Source organism: Pyxicephalus adspersus, chromosome 10 (genome assembly GCF_032062135.1).
Source record: "Pyxicephalus adspersus chromosome 10, UCB_Pads_2.0, whole genome shotgun sequence".
Classification (NCBI taxonomy): domain Eukaryota; kingdom Metazoa; phylum Chordata; class Amphibia; order Anura; family Pyxicephalidae; genus Pyxicephalus; species Pyxicephalus adspersus.
Genome location: NC_092867.1, coordinates 39,199,830 through 39,222,087, shown reverse-complemented (window position 1 = coordinate 39,222,087; position 22,258 = coordinate 39,199,830). Strand labels below are relative to the sequence as shown.

Sequence of the window (22,258 nt, the reverse complement as noted above, 5' to 3'; positions counted from 1 at the left end):
GCAAAAATATTTAGTGCGAGAAATTACGGGCTTAGCGGTTAGGGGGTTAATAAATAATAATTATATATCGCCAACATATTACACAGCACTGTAAATTAAATAGGGGTTGCAATTAGCATACAGATACAGACAGTGACACAGGAGGAGAAGAGAACCCTGCCCAAAAGAGCTTACAATCTAGGAGGTGGGGGAAGTAACACACAATAGGAGGGGAGATAGTTAGGACATGATTGGGTGATTTAGGAGAAGATGAAAAACCACTCTATAGCTTTACATAAATGGCGAAAAAAAGCAGTTGCACCCTCCATTCTCCTCATAAAATTTAAAAAAAATTATAACCTTTCTAGAGCAGCTTGGAAGTGGTTAACTGATTTTACCTTCTATAGCAAATTAAAGTAAAACGTCATTAAAAAAAATGACACTTTGCAAGTGGAAATCCCTCCACGATAGTTTAATCGGTCCCACTCTATTCGGTTTTCCTTCCTCTTCCTGGTGCAAGACTGGACACTGTGGGTTTCCCCTTCCAACTTAAGAAAAAAAAATAAACAGAACTTTTATTTCATTATATAAAAGTTTTAGCCACCTTTTTATGTAATGTCAAAAATGGTTATATGTCTGCTTTAAACATCTTATTAAGCTACTGTTTTTTTTGTTTTGTTTTGTGTTTTGCACAACAGTACATTGCAATTAAAGTTATTTGTGAGAAAGTTAGCAGGGCCACCGTTTTATGGCACAAAATAGGAAGTTTATGAAAAGATTGTTAGAATTCAATCATTTAGTAGGAACATTTTGTGCAAGGCACTTTAGACAAAAACTAGTCTGCTACTTATTCCCATTAGAATATGAGACTAGCAGCAAAATGGTCAGACATTTGCACACAGACTGGGCACAGGAGATGTAGTGAAGCTTCTATGATAAATCTAACATTTTTCTCCTAACTTTCAATTATTTTAAATGGGAAATGAACTTTGGAAGTTGTGCTTTAAAAAAAGGAAACGGAGAATGCAAAGGACTAGTTTACAGTTGACTAGGACAGTTGTATTTTCTTTTAAAAATGTTAATAAATGTATTCAAAAGAATAATGTTGTGTCACCATCGCAGGGACACAGTGATATATAGGCATTTTATTATTATTTGCTGCTATATTATTCACTGATTTTAATACTACACACATTTTAAAGTGTAATAACTACAGGATTTTTACATGATGTATTATTGATGATTTTTATGTATAGGTAATGTGTATGAAAAAGCTGACATCTGTTCACACAATGGCCCTGATTTATTAAAGCTCTCTTCACTTATGAAAGAGAATACACTTTGATAAGTGAAGCTGGGTGATCCTGGAATGGATCTGATCCAGAATTTAAAACATTTGCTACCAAATAGCTAATGCCTTTTAGGAAATCCATTGCAGGTTTGCTTCCCTGATGAAGGTGTATTCTCGCCAGCCTTGGAGACCTTTGATAAATCAGGCCCAATGCGTAATGCATTTACCATTCTATGGTAGATGGAATTTAGACAAATAAGAACAAAGACTTTGTAAAAGCATTGGATCTGTTTGAAGGGAGATTTACTACTTTGTTAAAACCACATCTATATTATGTTGATTGCTTGATTACTTCAAGAAAAAAATGTATTTTAGGTATCATCTGAAGGTCACCGCATTTATCATTATTGTACTCACATCCAGGTGTTCCCATGACCAAATGAGAAGCATCTTTGAATGTGCTGATCATAAACCTGTCTAAACAATTACAATACATTGTGAAATGATGACCTGAAAAGTGTCACAAAACCGAATACTTTTTTTTCATCACGTTTGTGATGTAGGCAATTGTAGACAGTTATTGTCCCACTTACATTTCTGACATGGTTAAAAAATACTCCCTCTGCCGCTCTCTCCGCTCCTCCAATGACCTACTAATGACTTCTTTACTCATAACCTCATCACACGCACGGATACAAGACTTCTCTAGAGCTGCTCCAACTCTCTGGAATGGTCTTCCTCGTCCTATTCGGCTTGCTCCTAATTTTTGCTCATTTAAAAGAGCGCTCAAAACCCATTTTTTCAAACTTGCCTACCCGGCTTCTTCTGTCATTTGAAACCATCACTACTTCCCACCACTACATATCTCCCATCCTATTGTGTGTGAAATTCCCCCACCTACTAGATTGTAAGTTCTTCGGGGCAGGGTCCTCTCCTCCTGTATCACTGTCTGTATTAGTCTGTCATTTGCAATCCCTATTTAATGTACAGCGCTGCGTAATATGTTGGCGCTATATAAATCCTGTTTATTAATCATAATAATAATAATAATAATAATAGGCTAAGTGCATTCTTTAGGGAGGCCACAAGATGTCGCTAGTACACTTTATTGATGACAGCTTCTAACAGCAAACATTAAATGGTAAAATAATGAAGTGTTTATAAAAAATATAAAATAATATAAAACGTAAATGTGTGTATAATATATATATATATATATATATATATATATTTATAAATATATCTATAGATATATATATATAGATATATATATATCTATATATATAATGATCAGATCTGGACTAGCAAATCCTTCATTTACATTGTGTAATTAATTGAAAACAAAATGACATAGGAAACCAAAATTATTAACCCACTGTGGGCTGGATAAAAATCATACTGAAAATCAAAGTAAAAACTAAAATCTTAGAATGATTGAACTTGCCTGAATTTTATCAAACTCATAACTCACTTGTGTGCACTCCTGAAAACGTGCCCAGGAAGATCTCCTCGCAGACATAGATTAGGGCATTGGTGAGTGCATAGACATTCTGTGGTGCTACTTAGGGGAGTCAGATGGACTAGCATAAGGTCCCAGAGAATTTCCATTGTATTTAAATCTGAGGAACTTGTGAGCAGCCATCCAGGAGCTGCCTGAACACTCTGGGCACATAAAACCAGGCTTTGGCCCTTATCTGGAGGAATTCAAGCTCTACTGTACCAGTGTAAGGGCTGACAATAGGTCCAAGGATTTCATTCCAGTACCTAATGGCAGTGAGGGTACCAATGGTTAGGACGTGGGAGTCTGTGCAGCTCTTTAAGGATATGTCCCCCAGACCATCACTGACCCACTAAACTAGTAATGTTAGATAATGTTGCTGTAAATACAGCATTAATCTGTCTGCCACATGTGAACCTGCACTCATCCGTGAAGAAAATGAGACACCATGGCAAAACTTTCAGTGCTGGTATTCATTGGCAAATGCAAATGGAGCTGCACAGTGTCAAGTTGTAAGTACAGATCCCACTGTAAGACATCAGGCCCACATGCCACCCTTATGGAGTCGGTTATTAAGTTTGGTCATGTGTGCATGCATGTGAGTAGCCTGCTGGAGGTCATCTTGTAAAGCTGTGGCAGTGCTCCTCTTGTTTCTCCTCATGTGTAGATGCAGATATTGGGCTTAATGTTGGGTTATTGCTCTCTTGGTGTAAAGGGCCATCTCCTAGCAAAAAAGTGCTGAATGGCAATCACAGTCTTTTGACCTAAATTTCATTGAACCACTTTGGGACGATTTCAAACATGGAATTCATGAAAACTGTTGAGCTGTTCTGTTTAAGTTTATTTAGGACCCCATTAAAAGTAAATGAAATGTGTTGTGCCTGATCACTTTTTTTTGTAATGGTACATATCTTACAATTTTTACTAGGGTATGTGAATGATGTCTTTCTGTAATTGGACAATATTTGTTTAGCCTTGATCTTGATTTTATTACTAGGTCATTACTAGTTTCTTGTATTTCAAATGCAAACAGTATACATACCTGCAAATTACAACAGCCCTTTGATCTGTATAGCTTGCAAAATCCAGATTGACATTGGGTGGGTCAGTACCAAAGACAGCTCAAGCCACCATCAACAAATTTTTCTTATAGTGGTAAAATAAAATATTACCGCTAATGATGCTCTGGTGCATTTTAAAAAGCAAACATGATCATCCCTAACTAACAGTACTGGTGCGTTGTACATCCAGGGCTGCAATAGCGAGTGTGACAAGAGTCATTTGCTTTTATTGGCCAGTCTGGGCGTCTTTTATTTCGTAAATGCCATTGATTGGACAAGTTGAGTAAGGAGGGAGCTACAAGGAGGCTGATGACTCTTCTACAATAAACTGTTCCTACTTGCCTGTGCTCACCAGCTGTCAAATTTTGCTTAGCTCCACAGTTCAGCATTGGTTGCCAGGAAAACCTAGCACTCCCGGCTTCCCTTGCAGACTGGAAATAAACTTGTGCTGTCATCACATAATGGCCAATCTAAATGCCCAAAGTTCATCTTCAGGAAGTAAGGAAGATGCCGGCACCCTGCCATGAAATGGGGATAAGTGAATAATTACAGATTTAGTTCTGCTTTACAGCCAGGCAGTTCTTCTGACAGGAGGCAATAGTAGAAAGATGTCCTCATGATACTCCATACCTGCAAAGTCACAGACTTGGGGAAGGGAGATGACTTATCTGTAGTACCCAATTACCTTACACAAATCATCTCAGTAGGATGGCAGATTAAATCTCAGAATTGGATGTAAAGAAATACAATCACTTGGCAAGTAAGGCACCTCGTTTGTGTGTTTGCAGTACTTCGGCTTTAAATTTACAGCCATTTATCTAAATCTTTAAAGTGCATCCCTTCTCTGTAAAATATACAGAAGGCAACCCGAAATAACCATATACAGGTAGTCCCAGGGTGAAGGACATCCAACATATAGACGGCTCCTAGATACGAACAGGGCTTCCCTGCTCACTCCTGTGCAGGCTTGAAGGGGGGCGGTTTGCATGACTTGCAGAAGAAATCTTTTGCTAAACACAGCTGAGGTTGTGGGTGATCTTAAGGACTGAGCTCTGTCTACACCCTTTCTAACTCTTTAATTACCAAGTCAAACAACTTTTTTTTGCTTTGTTTGCGATTAACTCACAGTGAGGATTTTATACAGTAAATGACACCATGCTGCCTAAAAATATGTTGAGACAAACATCTGTCCTAATTGCATTTATTAAAATGATGTACATGTTCCGACTTACATACAGATTCAACTTAAAAACAAACCTACAGTCCTTATCCTGTATGTAACCCGGGGACTACCTGTATCTGAAAATAAATGTAAGTGCACTGAAAAAATGACAACCTCAGAGGATTCAGTATACCAGAAAAACAGGCATGCTACAAAGGGGTGTTCTATTTATTCCTTTTTTTTTTAAGATCATTTAGACACAGAAATTATAAAACAAGTACATTTTTATTATTTTACATGTAAAGAAAGCCAAACAATTGGAGGCAAGTATATAATTTTAGGCACAACTCCAAGCAGTAAAGCTCATTTAAAGTGCATATTGTTTTCTTCTGTTTTATCACCTTAATTAATCGTTCTTTTTATGCACACAAAGTACAGTAGTTACATAATTATTCTTTCCTTTTACAGATATTGCACACAATATTATACATAAGTGTTTAAGATGTCAGTAGCTTCTAGAGCAGCCTAAAATGATGGGAAATAAGCAAACTAACTAAACTCGTCTGTGTCAACTTACTAGAACCACATATCGGAACTGGATGACTAGGTGACAACTCAATGAAAGGCAGGAGTGCAAACTTCCAGCTTATCAAAAAAATGTGCCCAATGGTCTAGGAATTAGAAATTGAAGGCACTCACTCAATGTTTTTCTCCAGAAATCCCAGTTTTTAACTTACAGAAGACCAATGTTTAAACCAAACTCCCAGCAGTAAAAAAGTAAAACGAGGAAGGCAGGGGTAAGAAATACATTGACAGAACAAGATAAAGATTATACAAAGGAGTAAAGAAAAGCCAAAAGGATAGTTCGATCACCTGATCTGAATGCTTAATGCTGGGCTGAGCGGTAACCATGCAGTGTCCTCCCAGGATGCCAATGTGAAGCAGTAAGTGCTAATTACAGTCATCCAAAATTTAATATACAGAGAAAGGTGCTACTGGGCTTGGCTATTTACTGTAAAATGTACTGTAAATGTATTATTTCCTGGTCAAGATATTGAAGTCACCTTTCTATTTGCCCTATGGTTTGCAAGGCTGCATTTGTTTGCAAATATGGAAGGTCTCTGTGACTTATATGGTCCCAGGTTAGTAGTCACTCAAGTTTTTTTTTTTTATAACTGAACCCTACATGAAAGATTGGCTACCAATGGAAACTCTTCCTGTTTTAATTTGCCAGAGGGACCAAGCCTAAACATTTAAAAAAGGCAGCTTTCCTATAAGGCTCCTATATTAATAAATGAACCATGCCAGCTATTACTTCTATCAGCAAAACAATTGACAGTGAGGTTGGTATGGGTGGTCTTTATTGCTAGATTGTGGGGATCAGGCAGGGGCTTCATTCCAGACTGAAATAATTAAAATACTACTTTTCTGGTGTTAGGACCTTGCTATTTACCAACCATGAAAAACGATGAAGAAGATGAAATAAATATAGGAATGTGCATATGGACAGCAACACAGAAGGGACAGGGGGTTACCAAAGGAACAGTTTATATATTTACTAAATCTAGTCTATGATGGATTTTTTTCAGCAAATTATAAAAATGAGTATTATTATTGGTGAATATAAAAAAAAGAATAGCAGGTATAATCGCACAATGGATATGGATGGATGGATGGATGGATGGATGGATGGATGGATATGGAATGGATGTGCTTCCACCAATTACTGCATCAAGGTATTCTTGAAATGGAGAAGCAAGTCCCTGCCAATTAAGCCTACACTAGAGGTCCATCATCTGTGCAGAAAGTCTAAATAATAACGGTACACCTATTTAGGACATTGAGCATTTTAGGTAAATATAGGAGTTTATGGAGCATGCTTTGTGATGTGTTTGTTGTCATGAATTTGCACCTCAGTATTGATTTTACACACATTTGTTGCATATCCCATAACACAAATGCCTCCTATTACAAAGTTGTTGGATTTAAATTCTGTTTAAAACTAATATGGCTTTACAACCAATTACTACAGTGCTATATGTTACTGGCTTGCTAAATGATGTTTAGTTTACCCTCATTCTAAAACTTGGGAAGACATTAGATAAAAGAAGCTCTAAAGTAACCAAGTAGTTGGATAAAAACAATAGTGGTTCCAATATTATGGCTTTTGTGCTGCAATATAAGAACAATCTGTGTAAAAGTAACGCTTATCCAACTACAGCAATACCCATATAACCAACCTTGTAACTTTGTTAGTCATTAGAACATTTTACCAGTGGCATATTTGCAGGATGTCATACTTGCTACTTACTATTATTTATCAATACCAACATATATAGCAATGCTGCCAATGCTTTTATTGGGACACCCAAGTACTGACCAATATTCATCTTGGACAACAGTAACTGTAAACATGTTGCTCCCCCTACATGTATAACACAAATGTATAGCAAAGCCAGAACAGAATTATAGACAACAATATAGCAAGTGCAATAGCACCAGCATTACTTTACACGCCGGTATAGTATAGTAGTTACACAAAAATGCTCTCATGCACAATGTAAAATCTAAAGCCAGTTTTTGTAAATGTAGACCCATTTTTAGTGACAGGAGATCGCCATACACATTATAGATCTGCTAGATATTGGCTCTATATAGCACCTTTGGTAGCTAATGCTGGGGGAAGGGTATCAGTCAGCATCAGTACAAGCCGTATGCACCATTGCCAATATAGAAATAAGTAAATGCTTCAACTAGACTAATCTTAACTGCCTTCATCTGTAAAATATATATTTAAAAATAACAAGAAACCAGGAGATGGATGGAATGGAAGACATGTTGGGAATCCTTGCCACTGAGCAAAAACATGGCACTACACAAGATGATGGGTCTCTTTATCAAGCCACAGTTATTCCATCCCTATCTACATGTTATGCTGGCTAGAAAGGCATGATTGCTGAAGAAACATCAAATACTTTAGCATCAATTATTTTTTGTTGTTGTAAGTAAGCCCTTCACTTTCGTTTTATTAAACATGGCTAGATTTCTGAGTGTACCAACACCTTTGAACTAGTGTAAAACAAAGCAAACAACCTGAACTTCTGTGAAAGCTTTCCCTCAGTTTTCTGAAGCTTATTCGTATGCATTGAACAGTTTTAATATTCAAAACCTACAGAAAAAAAGTAAAAATCTGTGCTATTCCACAATAAATTCATTTACGTAGAGGCTGAAAGTCATGTTGATAATACTGTTATGCCACCCCGCCATATATGCAATGTTTTTGGTCCTAATTTTGTAAGGAAACTTAAAAAAAATGCCACCAGATACCTAATAAGAATCTGAAGGAAGAGTTTTTACACACAGGCCTATTAACAAATGGTTAAAGAAAACAGAAATCATTTAATTGAAAACAGAGTGTCAGATTGGATTGTTTGCAGACTGTGCCCATGTATGGATAAAACTCAATGATGCAAGGACAAATTGATGGTTGGCAGATTTAAACAGGGTAATGTGCAAAATACAAATATCAACTTAATAAATACAATTTATAATCTTAGATAAATAAGTAATATACTTGCATAGAACTTGAAAATACATTGTACAAATGGCAGTAAATTATATATTATGCATAAATATATGGTTCATATTTGCACTATGTTATGATCAGGACTCAGAATGACAATCTGTAAAATGGATGGACAAATCTGCAGTATATTGGTTTTAACCGTTGTAGGAGGCAATGCAACCGATTTAACCAGATATTTAGTCATTGTCAAAGCCAAGGTATTTGTGCAGATTAAGAATGAATTAATAATATTTTTTTCTCATGGTGTTCTTGGTAAACTCAATATTCATAACAGGTTGCACTTTAACACTACCACAGCCACTGTAATTCCTTAAAACAGGAGATTATTATACCCACTATTTTCTCTAAGCATTTTATTTTCGTTTAATGTGACTTTGGTTGAGGGAGACGAGATAGCCTCTTTGGGATAGAGCAAGTATCAGCTTCACGGATGCCATCCTTTTTATTGGTAAGGGGTCTAGGAATAACCGAAGATGAAGACTTCCCAGGAGATTTCGAAGATTCTTTAACATCATCTTGTGAATGTACATCAGGTTTAGAAATATTTGGTGTCTTCAGTTTGGAAGGAAGATTACTGGGAGGTCTAAGTAATGATCCCCTGGGCATTAACTTGCTTACTGGTTTTGATGGTTCAGCTGCTGAAGGTCGAAAAGGAGCAGGTAATTCCTCTTCACTTGGCAGCTTATCAGTTGATGGTGATGCACGGTGAATTATGTGCCTTGTATCTGGTATGGTTTTGGTTGGGAGGGGCTGACTAGCAGGTACACACATCTTTTGAAAATTGCTAGTGCTTTGGTCAGGACTGACATTTACAGAAGTCTGATGCACAGGATTCGGTACGGTCTGTTTCATTTTGGTGCGGAAGTTCTCTTGTTGCACAGAGAAGCTTGATAAACACAGCACATTTTTTGGGCCCGTTGAAGTGGAGTTACTGTTTGGAGAGGCTAAATTGCTTCCTCGATGTGCCAAAGTATTTTGCAGGTTAGGCTTTGGGCACTGCAAAGTCTTTGGGCTTGAAATTAGTCCAGGCAATGATGTAGTCGCACTAGTTTTAGACTTTACATCCTTTTGTTGGCTAAGTGAAGATTGTGATACAATGTCAGCAGAATATGTTCTAACGTTTTTGTTCTCGTCAAACTGTGCATGATTTTTGTCATGCACCTCTTTATTTTTTTTAGGATTGTCTTCTCCGTCATTTATCTTCAACTGTGTGCTTAAGAGATCACTTAGTTCATTTGTGGGGATGATGGAGCAGGCTCCCGAATCCCCACTCTGATCATTTGATAAGCCATGTTGGTCTTGTAGTACCGGGTCATTTGGGACCCCGAAAGGTTGACATGTTAATTTTCCCGAGGGGTGGTCTGTGGAACTGAGGGTGCTGCTGCAACACTGTAGTATTTGAGACTGCACAAAAAGAAGAAAAAAATAGATATTAATTGGAATTCAATGTGTGTTAAGAAGGGTGCACACATTTATTTTCATGACAAGCCTGCATACCAGGTAATATTAGAGTTGTTATACATGCATAATAAAATACATAAAAAAAAAAAAAAGTCATAAGAAATTGTTTATTATGATAGGAATTGTACGGATGAGGAGGATGTTAAGCCAAATAATGATCTTCAATATTACACTGTAAATAACTACTTTTCTTTATATGTATACTATAAAGGTTTGTATCTAAAATGATGGATGAGGAGCACTCTACTAAATGGATTGCTGTGCATGTTGCAATGCACTGCATTTAACAGCTCATGCAAATGCACACAACACATCACATTCAAACTTACTGTTGGTAAGGGGCCTTTGGGACAATTAACAATAAAATGGCAACCAGCACATATGTGCTGTGTTACCTGACACGGGAAGGCATGCATTAACACAATGCATTGAAGTGATTGGTAATGAAAAATTAGGAAGAAATAAAAATGGTTATTTCTGGAATGCATCCCATGTTTTATCCCTTTAAATAACCTGCAAGAAGAATGGATAACAGTCAATTTGCCAGAAATCTAGTATGCTCTTACTTTTGCCGTGACAAACAAAATACCTATGAATTTCCAATGAACAGAGTCCGGTCCTGCCTGCTTTATTACTAAAGATTACAGACCAAATCATTTCATTGTTTTGGTTTAATGGTATTTTGGTTCAATTTTATATTAAACAGACCAAAATAAAGCAAATGATGTTTATTTGAGGTTCATATACACTTTATTGAGTATATTTGGTAAAAATTCATAGTGAAAGAAAGTGCTTGTTCATTGTGTTGTGCGAATTGTGATGGTCAATTGCAAGTATTGGGAATATACTTTAATGTTTTAGAAAAGTATTAATTAGAAACATGAAAATGAACAGAGACATACACAGCATTGTTTTTTGGTAAATGATTATGTTCTGCAAGATGTGTTTAACTTTGTACTCTTTAAACAAAATGTCACCAGGAGGAAGAGCTAAATGATAAAGACACCCAAAAAAAAATCTTCCTCTCCACTTCTCCTTGCAAAATGGCATGCCACTTATATTAGTAAGTATATGTCACCCTATTAGACCTAATACTAACATTGAGAAATTTCTGATTTTAAAAAAATGTTCTTAATATTTTACACATGTTTTATGCCAGTTACAAGACAGCTTACATGGTCATTACTTAAAATACATGTGAATAAACTAATCTAGAACATGACAGATCACATACATGTATTTGTTCACGATACCATTTTGTGTCCTTTACACAATATTGTTTTATTCATTAAAATGAAATACAAAGCTGGTCAGCTTGAGGTTAAAATAAAAAAAAGGGATGTCACATTATCAGTTTTAGTGACCAAACAAAACAATGGAGAACCTGGATGAAGCAGAAGATGGTGGCAGATGAAGAAACCTGAATGAACATTTATGGCCTAGCAGCAGAATTTCCTTTTGTATGGTTGTTACAGTACGGTTGTATATGGTTAAAATAAGCACCAGAGGCAACCAGGTATAAGGCCATTTGAAAGGCACCGATTAACCAGAGGAAATTGGAGGGCTAAAATCTGTGTGGTACAGCTTGAAAACACCTACACATCCACATACATTTACATGTCTTTAAATATGTGAAATAAATCTTTAAACTAGCTATTCATGACATATTGACTATAAATGTTGACCATCTTTTAAAAATTAAATTGATCATACTACCAAAAAATAGATTCTCCAATGATAGTCTATCTTCTCTAGTTTTGGAGAACTTCTGTAAATCAAGCCCAGTGTGCATATAGAGTACTGACCCTGAAGAATGTGTAATTTTTCATCAGGGCAATGTATTTATTGCAATAAAATACATTATTATTATTATTATTATTATTAAACAGGATTTATATAGCGCCAACATATTTCTTCATGCACGTTCATTTAAATCTAAAGGTCACATTCAGATCTCATTCAGCACTGGGAAATTTGTATTCAGAACTTGCTTCCCACATACAGTGCTCTGTTGTCTGAAACAACCTTCCGACATATAGTGATCTATTTTAGCTATACATTCAAAGTGTTGCTGAACATCCTCTATTTTAGAGGTTTAGTACATACATGAGTTTGTAGTTGCCCTGAGAAAGTCTGGATTTCCTTTTAACTTGCAGCTGTACCTTACCTTCTGGGCGGTTCATTTCTGTCCAGATTTATATGTCTAAAAGGAGTACATTGTTTTTCATGAACATTTTTTTTACAGTATAATATAATAGTATGTGTATATTAAAGTTTGAAACACAAAATCATGTCAAAATAAAAAATTAAAAAAAAAAAATTTTTTTTCATGAAAGACAATGCACTCTTTTAAACATAAATCCACTGTATTGCATTCAATACAGTTATTTTGTATTGAATGCAATACAAATAGATTTGAAACTGGCACTGCGCTGGAATTCCCGGTGACTCATCGGATGCAGAGGACGCTGGCTGGAGGAAGCAAGAAGATGGGGATCGCGAAGGAGGACGCCGGCAGATCAGGTAAGGCTCCATTTACTATTGTTTTAGCTACCCCGAGTGTGACTGGGGGTTATCGCTTTCAGCATCTTTTTTTTTTACCCCGAGTCACACTTGGGGTTACCACTGGGGAGGTTAAAATAATGCTAGGGATTCATCATGTGATTTTCACTTAAAGAGGATTTGCACTCAGCCGTATCCCTTTAACTATGTGAGAAACATAGTTGAGGATGTTATAGCTCCCACTGCACAGTGTCTGGGAAAGAGATTCCTAAATACCACCTTCCAATAGCATTGTCAATTTAATCAAAGGCAAGTCTAGGTGTAGAATGCCTGTCAACCTAAAAATAAGCTTTTGAGATGCTAGGAGAATAGAGGAAGTGCTCTGCTGCATCCAATCAAAACTTGTATGTTTAAAGGTACATTTTTTTTTTATTTACAGATTGCTTTGGTACATTAAACTGTGCTAATGAGAATTAATGCCAAATTTAGGTGTATTCTGTAATTAGGATGGTGGAACACTGAACTTACAAACTTAGAGCAAGTTTTTGAATATTCAACTAATTGCTGGAACATGGCAGCTTACAAATGGCACCCCGGTGGGGTAATTAGGAAAATCAGTTTTGTGTGAAAAAAAGTAGGAGAGCACCAAGTTCCAAGCTTGTCAAGGTATGCATTTTTTTTGTAATGACTGCCATAACATTTTAGGGGTTAAACACAAATCCTCCTTTATCAGGATTAGTTTTCTTTTGCGAGTGGAATATTGGCAGGTGGTTGGGTGTCAGACAACTTAACAAGCCAACTGATAATCACAGTACAAGATAAACTAAACCTTAGATGTAACTACCTGTCCAGAATCCACTCAACAATAAAGCTAAGCCCTGATATTGGGGAACATGTGCACAACCCCCAAAACATGATGGTTCTTGATCAACTCTTGAAAAGACTCTTTACTGTGACAAATTATAATTCATATCTGGACTAATACTATCTTGGCAATTTCAGGCCATTTCTCTACACAAGGTTAAATTATGTATAAAGCCAAAGGTCACCTCACTTCCTGTTCTGTAGACTCAGTGAGAGTATAGCTTTCTAATAAAAGCTAAATGCCTCTCCCTCTCAAGTGTACCCACTGAAATATGTCTTTCTAGTTTCTTTCCCTTTCTAGTGGCAACTCAAAATTATTAATGCACCCTTACTTTAATTTTAGTTAAACTCCTCAAAAAGGACCACTCTATTCAAATGTTACAAATAGTGCTGCTTGTACCTATAAAGATCCACTTTAAAAAGAAGGAATAGGGTTTCCTCTTATTTTATATTTCATACTAAGCATGTCTAGGTGTCTGTATTCTCTTAAGTTTCATTGTGATTGAGCAGCTTGCAATTTTTGTATCCATGTCTGTACATTTCGAAAAAGTACAAAACAAGTCACAAAAACATTAAAAAAAACACAAGAGCCCAATGTGTAAAAAAAAAAAAGACTGTTGCATGCAAGACAATATGGAACATGCAACATGCAGGAGTAAATGATTCCACAATATGAGGTCAACAAACAGAGGAAAGCAGTACATGGGAAATAATGTTAAAATAGTACTATACCACGCTTTATCAGAGAAGTAATGGACTAACTCCTCAAATCCTTTCCAGAGGCAAATGGGAAAGCAGCAACAGGGAGACAAGGACAAATGGCATCAGAGAAGCACATACAACAGTGACTATAAGGGCTGGAAGAGAACAGGAAATCTTCACCTAATGTGTTAAAACATATTGGGGCTTGTGGATCAAAGTGTGGTACAGAAATAAGAAATCCTTGATGTCCATAGAAACCAGATTTCCCAATCCTAAACTCTAGAAAGAACACAGGCGTCACAACTCCACTTTTGAAAAGGCGTTGTTACAGCATAAAATAGAGCCTAAGTATCCAATTATTTTATGCGATTGTATCCAATTAAGTTTATATTTTATTATCAAATTTATGACATAGTATCCAATCGTTTATGCCATAATCAAAGCTGAAAATTATCCTAAAAGGAGTGCAAGGAAGTTTAACTGTAAAAATTGGTTGTAATTTTATAAAAGTTCTTATATTACAAAAAAATTTTACCCAAGTATTGGGATTTTACAATTTCAATAGACTAATACATGGAATTTTTATTTCGAACAAATCTTTTAAAGTGGCTTCAAGCTGAAGCTTCAAACCTGACCTGTAAGAACCATGAAATAAACAAATATCTGCACTTTTAGATCTGACCGTTTGAAAATAATTATTCCCTGGCATAAGGAGTTAGAAATGTTGTACTTCAAAATGTATATTTTTATAGAGATAACAGCTTAATAAAAAGCCAAGTCTGGGCACTGCGTAATAGGCACACACTGAATAAGGTAAATAAGTTACTGGCCAAAAATTTAGTTAGATTAGAAGCTCCTATTCTCCCCAAAATTGACGATCCAAGGCCTGTCTGTTTTATGACACCTGCAATATATAATTCAATGCTACTAAACACGTGTAGATTGGTGATTTGGTCTCACTTTTAAGTATGCACTGCACAATTTTAGTTCATTCCTATTGTAAGGCATCCATCTTACACCCAATGGTGCGCCTTTCTACAAGAATGACTGAACTAAAAGTATATTTACTATACAAAACAATCTGTCATGTATACTTAATGATTTATGATATGTTTAAGTTAAACAGTATGTACAGATCTATTAATTTTAAAAAAAGCACACTGATGTCCACTCTCGCCAGTACCCAGTTGTGGTAGCATTCTGAAGTTCCCATGATTTTTGTAGATGTGCTATGTTTGTGGTTATATCCTCAGCTGGCAGCTATGACAAGATGATAAGTAAATGTGTCCTACATACCTCTTAATTTATGATTTCTAAGAGGAATGAGCAACCCCAAAACAACAGAAAAGGTTACCCTTTTCCTAAAATTGCACAGGGCTTACATTGTGTAGTAAGCCTAACTATAAACTGTGAATATGGAGTTCTTCTCGAAAGGTTATAGCTATGAAATAAAAGACTGACCGTTCCTTATTGAGCAAATGAGGAAACAATTTGGTATAGCTTAGAAGAAAGTGTGGTAAGATCATGTAGAGACTGAAGAAAAGATAAATTGACCTGATTTTTTTGTTGCTTACAAGAACCAAATTGGGGGCAATGTAAATCTCTGTCCCAGTGATTCCAATGATGTATAGCTCAGCTAAACAATTTTCAAAGGCCTGTAAAACTGTATGTACCCTGTTTCCCCGAAAATAAGACTTACCCTGAAAAATTTAATTATTCGTATTTTTGAGGATGCTCGAAATATATGCCCTACTCCGAATATAAGATACATATAAATACATGGACAAGAGGTGCTCATTTAAAGGAAAGCGCTATTGCTAGACATGAGAAATTGGGGCCAATGGTTCTAAAGGAAATTTAGTCACAAGAAATTCGAGATGGAATTTAGGGTTTTTGAGAGTTATGAAGATGTTCCAGAATGTGATATGACTATATTTGGATAAATGTTGACTTTTTTGTTCAAGAATAAATGTCGATTGTTTTGCATGAAAAAATAGGATATCCCCTGAAAATAAGCCCTAATCCATTTTTTGGAGCAAAAATTATTATGACATGGTTTTATTTTTGGGGAAACAGGGTAGTTGCAGAATTGCACCCATCGCTTTCATACATTATAGCGATTCATGTTATCTAATGTAGCTGCAAGTGGTTATCTAGATTTCAAAATCCCAGGCAGGTCAAGGAGACATAAAAAACTGGACTGGATTATAGAATGTACAGCTAGGATGAGTCAACCCTTCACATAGACCTGGGCTTATAGCATTGATAAGCTAGGACAATAAAAGTCAACATAGACAGTTCAGATAGACCATGTGGCCTTTATTTGCTGTCATAATTGAAAGTCTATTTGTTTATTTTAGTTGTGGATGTTGTGAAAGAATTTACCTCTTTTTATTTTTTTATTAGGCAACATAGGTGAACCAGCCTCATACCCTTAAAGTGCTACATACATCCAAAAAATGAATCAGAGCATATAGACTACCATCAGTTATTTTTCTACTTCCATTAAGAATTGCTGAGTAATACACCAGCAGTGGAAAATATGGCTGCCAGCTATGGAGCTTTAAAACCATGGTGTAGAGGAGAAATTTCAAAGTATAATGTAACATTATTGTTAATTTGCATTATATATATTATAGTCTGGGCACATATGCACATACTTCTCTAGCATATCTGCCCATCTAGTGTGCAATACTTGGGACACTCCTTAAAGAACTGTTTGGGCTCTGTGGACTGCACTATGCATTTAGCACTCACTAAAATCAGGAATGTGTTGGCTCAAGTTATTTAGGAATGTTGGGTGTTAAAAACAAATAAACAGAATCACTGATTTGGCTAAAAGATCATTCATGTGTCAGTAATTTGAGGATTTTACTTAAAATACAGCCTTGAGTCGGTTAGATTTCTTCTCTACCAACTTTGCACTTCTAGCACTCTGCAAAATTTTAAAAGTTGTTTAAAGAGCTTTTTAGGCTCAGTCAAATTGTATGCTGACTTTGATGGACTGCAATCTTCAAGTCAAGTTGTAGACTGATGATGAGTAATTTCAACAACTCACCAATCTACACAACCATTGTTGTCATAAGGGATTTCAAATTACATTTAGGCTTACCAGAGAATTGTTTTTCAATAGTTCACCCAGGTCAGAGGCTTTATCTTCCCTTTGTTAAGTGAATACATTTATCTCAATTTGTGTTTATTATACATAAGCAGGAAATAATGAACCTGCAAATCTTGGAGTAAATTATGCTCTTGCTCAAAAATGAATTTTTAATCCTGGGCATGACTTTTCCAGTTGGAGAAGATATTGTACAGTCACAAAACAATAATCCACTTACCATCCTATTGTGTAGAAAACAAATACACTCTGCTTGGGGGATAAAACAAGGCAAAATGCAGACCACAAAATGCTGGCATGCCATTACAAGAAATGTAAATGGGCTGTTAGCACAAGACAAGGGTGACACATGCTCCAAATTTTACTGTGTATCAAGAATACAAAAAAAAGCAGATCATAAATTCATAAAGCCATCCTGCTTCTGTTTTGACTTCCTTTACAGCTTTCTTTTCAGTGGCCTCAGACTATTCAGATGTCCTATACATAGAAAACTCATATAATTGTTATTTATTGGCATATAACTAACTTAACCAGGTATTTCAGGTTATACCTGTAAAGCAAATATTTAACAGAGCATTTTAACCTTTGGAAAAGCATGTGTTTTATTTAAAGCTTTCCATTTTCTCAGCCAAACTCTCTGAAAATATAATGCCTCCTAAAAGTTATTTGGGAATGTTGAGGGTTACGAAAAACCTGTAATGAGACAAATATGTAGTGCTGTTTCACTATAAACATCTTAGTTGCCTGGCTGTCTCTAACATACCAACACAGGTCTTGATCTGATTGTTCAAGGTCTGACTCAAAACTCTGATCAGCCTGGCAGCCAGCAAACAAGTGTTACTGCAATCTCTATTATTTTTTAGTGTAGGGTTCTTTTTGAATTTAACTTTTCAAAAAGAGACAGCGTTAGTTTCTTTAAACTATACGAAAAGTTTTCTTTTACTTGTATTGCATAGCTCAGCGTTTGCTGTACTTCCAGATCACTGCAGAGATTATTTCAGCAGCTCCTTTAGACATTAGGGCAGATGTTGTGCCTCTATAGGCATCTGTATTGGGCCACAGAAGGATCTGCAATAGCTATCTCTATTTTGTCCTATCCAGAATTAAGGGTTTTTTTTTTTTTTGCTGTCAGTCGAATGATGCCTTAGGTTGGGCTTTACAGGGCAATTTTGTGAAGTATAGAATGGAGATGACAATTTTCTCCTTCCAAGAGTGCTAGCTAACTGGTTGCATGATCTATTTGCTTTCATACTTACTGAGTTACAGCAACACATATGCAAATCATAAATTCTGATTGCTAATTTTCTAACTTAGCACTAGGTTAGTAATTTAGAAAAAAAAAGCCACAAAGCCAGAGTTAACCAGGCAATTATAATTAGTGAAGGCAGCCCCTTCATTTTTCTCTGAACAGGTTTTCTTTCAGGACCCATAAACACTAGTATGCTATATTTAAACACAATATGCAGAAGGTAGGCATGCATTTTGTGAGTGAAGTCAATTAAATTAAATGGGCTGCCAAACAAACCTTACATTGCAATGTAACTTTGGTAAGTAGAGGCCTCACCAACAAGTGTAACATATGTTGCTATAAAGAACACATTGTGTGTGTTGCCACAGCACAAAAATGTGACGGAGACTTAAGAGTGTTATTTAAAATAAAGATCACAGACTGTTGATCCAGGATTGCCTCATGGAATCAGGAGAGAATTTTTTCCCCCTGTTGCACCAAATTGTAAAAAGTTTTTTTTGCCTTCCTCTGGATCAACTATGTCCATGGGGTTTTATACCTGGGATATGTTTATTTCCCTAGTGGTGTAACTGATGGACTTACGTCTTTTTTAAACCTGGCTAACAATGTAATCCAGCCAGAAGTTCCTACTGGTAAGACTCTGTAATGCAGCGGCATCTCAGCCACCATGTTGCCGTTATAATTTCTAAAACATCTATTATTGTTACTTGCAATAGGAGGCAATGAGACTCCATTTTGACTGAATTCTTTAGTTTAGAATATTGTTTTATTCAATAATGCAAATAGCTACCTACTTGTGGCAGTACCAAATTTTTCTAGGAAGTGCCAAAAAGGGCTATGATATAGTACCTTTACTTAAGTCAGTCACAAAGCAGATTATCCATGCAGGATGACCAACTTTCAGCTGTATACATTTTCCAGGGTAATAAAGTGGAGGCTGGTAATTACATGTGATGTGACTACCCCAAAGCCTATATGTGGCTAGAGAAGATAGAATGTTTTTTTGAAGGAAATCTTTAATGGAAATAGTTGTTTTGTGACAGATTTTTCAAATTAGTTTTACTATTTTCCTATGCTGGAAGTCTTTATAGGCCATAGGAAAGGAAGCTCTTGAGAAAAATGCAGGGTATGTTGATCAGGTTTGATGTTTTCAAAACCAGTTCTACAGGAGACTCCATGCATCTCCCTGTTTTATTTGCAGTGAACAAATGAACAGATAAAGCACTTGGGTTAAGGCAAGTTTTTGGGCATTTGGGCAGGGTGCTAGTGGAGAGGTGGTGCATGCACATCTAGTAGGCAGACACAGAAGGTCAGGAGGAATGAGTGAGAGGTGCACAGACTCACTCTGTCTGCGGTGCGGTGGACCAATCCGAGGACTCCCCTGGTATGGGCCCTGCCAGGGAGAGAAGGAGGGAGAAGAATACCCACTCTGTGCAGAAAAAAAGAGGGGAAATTGGATAATAAAAAGTAGGAAAAGAGGAGGAAGAAAGCCACACAAAAGCTATATCATCATGTCTCATCTAAGGGAGGCTTTCCCTTAGTTTAGGATTTCTTCAGCATCTCCAATAAACATGTTGTATATACAAACTAATCATCTGACAATATAAGATCTGCTGAAGTAAAAACCATAAATGATATGTAACACTTTTACAAGTCATAAAATATCAACAAGTAAAGAACCAGAAACATTACAGAATATAACAATCAGCTTACACAAAAGGAAATATAGAAACCAAAATCTTAGTCAGATCAACTCATGGTGACAAGGACTATGGAGACAACCAAAGCATGCAGGATTAACAAAGGATACATGGACAATGTTAGTGCAAGGATGAATAGTGTTATTATATATACAGAATATTCCATATAGTTAGGATAAGTTGTAATGCAAAGCCTCTTAAAGGGAAAGTATAGGGTATACAGCTTTTTTAATAGATGCAAAAAGCATGGTACAGCAACCAACGTAAATTCTCTTTCATGAAGACACCCCAGTATATGACAGACCCTAAATAGTTATTAAGTACTTTGTAACATTTTACTGAGTCATTTATGACACAGTGTCTCGTCTGATGCTCCATATACCCATTTCTGAATTGTACGAGGGGGTGCTGAGAAGTTCCTGGCTTTACCCAGAAAAAAAAAAAAAAAAGAGAGCCAGAGTTATGAAAGAATACATTTATTCAACACATTCCCCCTGAGACTGATGCATTTGGTACAGCGTAGTTGCAGCTTTTCTAGACCGTTCGAATAAAAATCCTTTGGTTGGGCCACAAACCAGCTCTTAGCAGCATGTTTGACGTCAGAAATGTCCTCAAAACGTTGCCCCTTTAGGTGTTTGCCAGGTCAGATGAGAAGGGTGGATGGTGGACCAATTGGAAACCCCAGGTTTATCACCACTAATCCTAGACATGCGCAAGCTTTCAGCGAAGTGGGTGCCGAAATGTTTGAACAGTGGTCAGAAGAAGGAACGAGTTGAAGCATCCAAAGCCGTTTTGGCTCATTTTGAAGCTGGACAGGACTTTTTGGCTAGGTTAGTGATTGAGGATGAAACCTGGCTCCACATCTATGATCCTGAAATCAAAGAACAGTCAAAGGAATGGCGCTGCAGCGGGTCCCTGCAGCCGAAGAAGTTCTGAACCCTGAAATTGGCCAAAAAAGTCATGGCGTCCATTTTCTGGGACAAAGACGGTATTCTGTTAGTGGACTACCTACCTCAAGGCTCTAGCATCACCGGACAGGATTATGCTAACCTCCTAGACCAGCTGAAGGAGGCAATTAAGATGAAACACTGTGGAAAATTGACCAAAGGCATCCTTTTTTTTGCAGGACAATGCACCTGTGCACACCTCCAACGTTGTGGTTGCCAAATTGAACACCCTGAGTTTCCAATTGGTCCACCATCCCCCTCTGCTCACCTGACCTGGCCCCTTCGGACTATTACCTGTTCCCGAATTTGAAGAAACACCTGAATGGGCAACAATTTGAGGACATTTCTGACGTTAAAGAAGCTGTTGAGAGCTGGTTTGCCACCCAACCAAAGGACTTTTATTTGAGCTGTCTAGAAAAGCTGCAACTACACTGTACCAACTGCATCAGTCTCAGGGGGGGAATATGTTGAATAAATGTGTTATTTCATAACTCTGGCTCTCTTCTTTCTGGGCAAAGCCAGGAACTTTTCAGCACCCCAAACTGAAATAAACAGCGAAATGAAATATGCATTACCACACACTCTAAGCAGATTGTGTTTACATATGTGGAAGAGTATAGATTGCCTTTAATATGAAAATGCTATTTTGGTATTAAAATCTCAGCACATGAACAATTCGGAGATGTACATAAAATTTCAGAATCATATTTTAAAGTTTCAATTACTGAGCTAGCCATGTATTAGGAACAGAATGGTTAAAGTCTTGCAGAATTTCAGTTTGTAAGTAATCCAACAATAAAATGTACTTTCAAGACAAGAGCAGGCTTGAAGACTAGTAGATGTATGTGAACCTAACATTATGTGCTCATTGGTGCCTTTCTCTAGTGTTCTGCATTAATAGGGCAGCTTAAAAATGAAGAAAAAGTTTAATTGTTCTAGAAATTAGACTCCCACCTCCTGAGTATAAAAAGATGGTTATGAGCAGTGTAATTCCCAAAATATATCATTCTCTACTTTAGTACTCTGTACGTTAAACCTTAAATAATCTACTGAAGCTGTTCCAATGTGTTTTTCCAATGTGCACAAAGGTGCGCTTCATGTAGCAATGCCATGTTATATATTGTGTGTAAAGTAGGTA

General features: G+C 36.6%; 1 protein-coding gene across 3 annotated transcripts in view; it reads right to left on the bottom strand.

The window, feature by feature from the left end:
* Positions 1-5,198: 5,198 nt before the first annotated feature.
* Positions 5,199-22,258, bottom strand: part of CCSER2 (coiled-coil serine rich protein 2) — a 66,514-nt gene continuing 49,454 nt past the window's right edge. The window contains exons 11-13 of one of the 3 annotated variants that reach the window (XM_072424520.1): positions 19,818-19,902; positions 14,137-14,176; positions 9,783-9,981 (exon numbers count right to left, since the gene is read on the bottom strand). In XM_072424520.1, the coding sequence (XP_072280621.1) occupies positions 9,918-9,981; positions 14,137-14,176; positions 19,818-19,902 (189 nt within the window). In that variant the 3' untranslated portion in view covers positions 9,783-9,917. Of the gene's footprint in view, positions 9,982-14,136; positions 14,177-19,817; positions 19,903-22,258 lie in introns of all 3 variants that reach the window. The other 2 variants (XM_072424521.1, XM_072424519.1) reach the window with 2 other exon arrangements.